The sequence below is a fragment of the Piliocolobus tephrosceles genome, chromosome 8, assembly GCF_002776525.5.
Source record: "Piliocolobus tephrosceles isolate RC106 chromosome 8, ASM277652v3, whole genome shotgun sequence".
NCBI lineage: Eukaryota > Metazoa > Chordata > Mammalia > Primates > Cercopithecidae > Piliocolobus > Piliocolobus tephrosceles.
This window is the reverse complement of record NC_045441.1, coordinates 7186252-7192585: the sequence shown is the minus strand read 5'-3', so window position 1 is coordinate 7192585 and position 6334 is coordinate 7186252. Positions and strand designations below refer to the sequence as shown.

The 6334-nt window shown below is 50.7% G+C and overlaps 1 protein-coding gene across 1 annotated transcript in view; it reads left to right on the top strand.

Moving 5' to 3' along the window:
- Positions 1–1616: 1616 nt before the first annotated feature.
- The window catches only part of BAIAP2L1 (BAR/IMD domain containing adaptor protein 2 like 1), a 97054-nt gene continuing 92336 nt past the window's right edge, over positions 1617–6334 (top strand). Inside the window, exon 1 of the mRNA XM_026447612.2 lies at positions 1617–1984. Coding sequence (XP_026303397.1) covers positions 1934–1984 — 51 coding nt within the window. The 5' untranslated portion in view covers positions 1617–1933. The remainder of the gene's footprint in view (positions 1985–6334) is intronic.

The following is a 6334-nucleotide window of genomic DNA, read 5'->3' as shown; positions in this document are numbered from 1 at the left end:
TCCAGATATTTTTTTGTTTGTTTTTGAGACAGAGTTTCGCTCTTGTCCCTCAGGCTGGAGTGCAATGGTACTATCTCAGCTCACTGCAACCTCTGCCTCCCAGGTTTAAGCAATTCTCCTGCCTCAGCCTCCCAAGCAGCTGAGATTACAGGTGCACGAGCCACCACGCCCGGCTAATTTTTGTATTTTTAGTAGAGACGGCGGGGGGGCGGGGTGTTTCGCCATGTTGGCTAGGCTGGTCTCGAACTCCTGACCTCAAGTGATCCGCCTGCCTTGGCCTCCCAAAGTGCTAGGATTACAGGCGTTAACCACCAAGCCCAGAGGTTTTAAAACATCAGAATAAGACCTCCCACCCTTGTTGGGTGCTGGTCTCAGGTGCTAAGTAGTGGTTCTTACTGGGGAGAAGGCTGTCACCCAGCCCAAGGTATATACTCCTGGAAGAGGCCCAGAGAAGGCAGCTGCCTCACCCTTGGGCAGGGCTGAGGCTGGGGTGGAGACAAAATAGGGAGCCCGGGAGCCACACACCTCCACAGAGTTTGAGTGATGACAGGAAGAGAGGCTTCCCTAACACCTCAGTTCAGGTGGTTTTCTAACCCCTGCAACAATCTTGTGAGTAGCACGGTTATATTGCATTGAGTTAAAGGTCGCTGTTAATGTAAAATTTAAAAATGTACTTCCGGGCCGGGCGCGGTGGTTCACGTCTGTAATCCCAGCACTTTGGGAGGCCGAGGCGGGCGGATCACTTGAGGTTAGGAGTTCGGGACCAGCCTGGCCAACATGGGGAAATCCTGTCTCTACTAAAACTACAAAAAACATTAGCCTGGAGTGGTGGTGGGCGCCTGTAATCCCAGCTACTCGGTGAGGCTGAGGCAGGAGAATCACTTGAACCGGGAGGCAGACGTTGCAATGAGCTGAGATTGCGCCATTGCACTCCAGCCTGGGCGACAGAGCGAGACTCCATCTCAAAAAAAAAAAAAAAAAGTACTAACATTTCGGTAACTAGATCTTGGCATTTATTATTTTTTTGATATATCAGGAGCTTTCAAAATTGCAAGTGGCAGCCCGCTTTCTCCATCTAGGAGGGCCCATTCCCCCCACGGGTCCCTCTAACTTTTGGGGGTCAGTGAGCGGCAGGGCAGGGAGAAATCAACCCGGGAAATTAATACAACTGGGGAATGTGGCCCCTCTTCCCTTGGTCCCCAAAAGGCAGGGATGGAGGAAGCCCTCATGGAGGGCGTGGGCCTCGAGGTCCTCGGGGCCAGCACCAGGCGACGCAAACAAGAGTTCCAGGACCACAGTCTAAACACCCCCAGGCTGCCCTTGCCCTAGCAAAACAGCAAAGCGAGCAGCCCGCTCCACACGCGGTCCCACTCTAGGGTCTCCGGCCCTACGTCGCCGGAGCTCTGGGAGGGCCGCAAGGGGGCGCACCGTGGCCTCCCCGCCTTGTCCGCCCCAGGTGGGGTGACCCCGCCCACTCGTGGCCCGCTTCCCTCCGGCTACGCCCATTCCAGCTGCCCGGCCCCGCCTCCTCCACGCCCACCTCGGCCGCCTCAGCGGGAGCCGCCCCGCCCACCCCGGCCCGGCCCCGCTCACCAGGCCGTCTCAGGTGGGGGCCGCCCCGCCCCTCCGGCCCCGCGACCCCGCCCCCGTCCGCCCCGCCCGCCTCAGGTGGGGCTGCCCGGCCCGCCCCGCTTCCTCGGGCGGCGTCCGGCAGCTTCTCTTCTGCTCCTCGCAGAAGGCCAGGGCGGCGCCACCGCAAGTTTTGACATTTTGGCAGCGGAGACGCGCGCGGGCACTCTCGAGCCGACGGCTGCGGCGGCGGCCAACCCTCCGGAGCCCCTTAGTCGCGCCCCGGCGCTCCCGCTGCCCGGAGTCCGGCGGCCACGAGGCCCAGCCGCGTTCTCCCGCGCTTGCTCGCCCGGCGGCCGCAGCCATGTCCCGGGGGCCCGAGGAGGTGAACCGGCTCACGGAGAGCACCTACCGGGTAAGCCCGGGGCTCAGGGAGGTCAGGGCTTTCCACCTCGGGGGTCAGAAGGAGACTTTACGCGGGAAGGTACTTTCCCAACCCCCCCCGCTCCCCTTCCCCCCCCCCCCCCCCCCCCTCTCCCTCTGCCCCTCCGCTCCCCATTCTCTCTCTCCTCCCCTGCCCCTCCTCCCTGTCGCTCCCCTCTTCCTGGTTCTCCCTTCTCCCCCGTGTCTCCCCCTCCTCCCCGGTCCCTTCACTCCTTTCTCCCCCCCTCCTCCCTCTCCCTCCTCGTGGTTCTTTCTCCTCCCCCGTGTGTCTCCCCCTTCACTCCTGGTCCTCCTCCGCCTCTCCTGTCCCTTCTCCTCCCCTGTCCCATCCCCTTTTCCCTGACCCTCAGAGCGCTGGAGACCGCCCCCCATCTCCTGACCGGCTCCACATTTTACAACCAGTGCACTTAGATTGGGGAGGGGTCTGTTGTGCCTCGATGGGGGCCCACGTCCTCCTCCCAACTTCTTGGAATCAGTGACCCGCGCTGGCCTGGCTGTCGGGCTTAAGCCTCCGGGACCAAAGACACAAGCTCGAGTTTCCTCTGAGAAAAGAAAGCGCCCAAGAATGTGGGGGTGAAACTCCCCTGTTACTAGGATCGCCAGGTGAGCCGAGCTCTGGGCGTTCTCCAGGGAAACGCCCTCCTTCTTAGACCCTTCCTCTCCCAGCTTTCAGTTGAACTTGGCTTTTATATATGGGTTATTTGGTGAGGTTCTTGAAGTCAAAGAACAACCGAGGTTTTAATGAAATTGACCTAACCTTAAGGAATGCATTCATGGCCGGTCTCTTAACTTGCGTGTGTTAGGAGAGAATTTTTCCTGAGACAGACAGAGACTTAGGATTAGTGGCCAGTTTAAGTACTAATAAATGAATTCCAGGTGAAATAAGATATGTTAATCATCTGCTATTAATAGAACACAAAACAACTTTTGTTTTAATTCAGCCTAGGCATCTCGAACCCTTGAAACTTTAACGTTCTCTAAGTTCGTGTACAGGCATGTTTAAGGTTATAAATGGTCGGTCGGTTGGTTGGTGTGTTTTATCTTTTTTCTGTCCCTGGTGCTTGAATCAGGAAGTTTGGTCATTTTGATAGACTTTTTTAACCGTAAAATTTTAGTTTCTGGGGTTTCAAAGTCTGAATTCCTAAAATCAGAGGAGTCTTAACTTTTGTTGAATGAAAGTAAGAGAAGAACATGAACATTTTTGTTATGTATTGAAATCCAAGAGATTATCCATTCGGTTTATCTTAACACAAAGTGTATTGTCACATATAAATTATGCCTGACAGGTAGGGAAGAGTAGAGACAGTTGACACAGTGTTTTTGGTGCTCAGTCACTGTGACCAAAAACTCTTCCTATTCGTGTGTTGCCTTCATAGAGGGCGATCTTTAGACATCTGGGAAATTCGAATGTTGAAATCCTACATTTGTATTGAGATTGCTACTATTTAAATGACCTGGAAGACGTTGCTGCATGAGGTGTGTCGGGAGCTGACCAAGTGTGTAAATAAAACGTTCTTTCTGCCAGACTCAGACCTGGGAAGTAAGTAGTAGCTGCCCTATTGACTGTCAGTGAAGGAAAAACTTTGTAATTGAGGAACACAGGCCATTCCAAATTTGAGGCAGAGTCTGATGTCCACTGGGGTGCAAAAACACAGAACATCACTACCTTCCACCCTCCCTCCAAGAGCAGAGCCCTGTGTATCTTCCCAGTCTGAGCTGCGATTGAAACTTGAGACTAGCAGTCAGGTGTTCTGAGTTAAATGCCGCTGTTTTTTTTCCTCCTGCTTCTTCCTGACGTAGACTTTTATTAGCAACTCCTTAGAGGGACCGTACCAAGGCGAATTGCAGCGTCACAAATGCCAACCACTTGGGCATGTCATATTACCCAAAGAACGGAAACTGCAGGGAAAAAGTGTGGATTTCATCATTTTGGTTATGTATATTTGTAGACGTAAAGCAATGTAAATGGAGATTAAATACCAGTACCTGATTGTTTTCCATTGCCAGGTGTCTGAAAGCATACTGGAAAGCTCACTAAATGTTTGTTAATTTTAATTACTATTTCCTTGGTAGTGTTTTGGGACCTTTTTTTTTTTTAAAATGTCCAGGTGGTAGAATATTTACAGCGTCAGACCACAAGTTTATGTCATCTATGAAGTAGTGAGGACTGCTAGCCTATGCTTTGGCCATGCAGGCAATGCAAAGTGAAATTTTATATTCAGGAGTCTGAAAAACCTTTCCCCGTCTCTCTATTGGGTTCTTCCCCTTATCCTGCCCCGCCCCGTGATGTTCAAGCTGAAAACAATTTAAGCTTAATATGGCAAAAATCTAGGGGCAGTGTTGATGAATCTAGTGCTTTTAAGAAGAGATGTCCTAACCATCTACCATATTTTACTAATAGAAATGCAACCCAACCAGGTGTGTTTACAAAAGCCACCTGCAAATGATTTTTTTAATGATTTGCTAGTATGGGTTTTAGTTTTAAAAAAAAATACTCAGGGCCGAGCGCGGTGGCTCACGCCTGTAATCCCAGCACTTTGGGAGGCCGAGGCAGGCGGATCGCGAGGTCAGGAGATCGAGACCATCCTGGTTAACATGGTGAAACCCCGTCTGTACTAACAATACAAAAAATTAGCCGGGCGTGGTGGCGGGCACCTGTAATCAGAGCTACTCGGGAGGCTGAGGCAGGAGAATGGCGTGAACCTGGGAGGCGGAGCTTGCAGTGAGCCGAGATGGTGCCGCTGCACTCCAGCCAGGGCGACAGAGTGAGAGTCCGCCTCAAAAAAAAAAAAAAAAAAAAACCCTCAGGTTTCTCTGATTTTGAAATAAAGGAATACTTTAGAGAAAAGGAGGAATTATAAAGTAGCGTGATCCTTTGTAGCCAGTATCAAATATCCTTAAATATATGCTGTGTACACATTTGCTGAAATGTCTAAAATGTATATGTAGGCAAATGATTACTGGAGAGCCATGTTAACTGCCAGGACGATGTGTGTATTTTACTAATTCGCAAACAAATGATGTTATAAGCCTCAAAATGTCAAGTAATGTTGCTGTTACTAATTAGAGTTCAGCCAAAAATCCCTCCCCCCTCTACACTTTATAGCATGCCCATAATTTGCCCTCAAAAGCTTGCTTGTGATTTTGCATGGTTTTCTGATGAGTATATGCTCTCATGGTAGAGGAAGAAGTTCAAAAAAACCCTTAATTAAGAGTAGCCACAGCCTTCCTAGAAGAACTGTTAAAGACTTAGGAAGTAGGGCTGGGCGCGGTGGCTCAAGCTTATAATCCCAGTACTTTGAGAGGCCGAGGCGGGCAGGCAGATCATGAGGTCAGGAGATCGAGACACTCCTGACCAACATGGTGAAACCCCGTCTCTGCTGAAAATACAAAAATTAGCTGGGTGTGGTGGCACATGCCTGTAATCCTAGCTACTCGGGAGGCAGAGGCAGGAGAATCGCTTGAACCAGAGTGTCAGAGGTTTCAGTGAGCCAAGATCACACCACTGCACTCCAGCCTGGGCGACAGAGCGAGACTCCGTCTCAAAACAACAATAAAAAATACTTAGGAAGTGGAGGAAGAACGGGCATGGCGGCATCCAGGGATGTCCTACCTACAGGAATCCTGCTAAATAGAAAGTAAAAGGGAAAATGTCACAGAAGCCTTTCAATGTCACCTCAAGGAAGCAAGCCCAAAGTCTCTTTCAGGTTGCAGACACCTCCATCCATCTCCCAGCCCCACCTTAGGCTACATTACCTTCCCCCATAACACTGCCTTAGACTAGGCTATGTGATGTATTTATTTCTTATGTTTCTTTCCCTCTCTTTCCACCCCAACTAGAATGTGAGCTCTACAAAGCAATGAGCTTTGTTTTTGTTTTATTCCAAGCACTTAGAACAGTTCCTGACACATAGTAGGCATGCATCTTTGTTGAATGAATGGGCATTTATCCATTTAATGTGTGAAGCACCTGTCTTTTGCTAGGCTCCTGGTGCCCTCCTATGATACTTTTCATAGAGTTCTTAATTTTTTTTTTTTTTTTTTTTTTAGAGACGGAGTCTCGTTCTGTTGCCCAGGCTGAAGTGCAGTGGCTGGATCTCAGCTCACTGCAAGCTCCGCCTCCCGGGTTTACGCCATTCTCCTGCCTCAGCCTCCCGAGTAGCTGGGACTACAGGTGCCCGCCACCTCGCCCGGCTAGTTTTTTTTTTTTGTATTTTTTAGTAGAGATGGGGTTTCATCAGGTTAGCCAGGATGGTCTCGATCTCCTGACCTCATGATCTGCCCGTCTCGGCCTCCCAAAGTGCTAGGATTACAGGCTTGA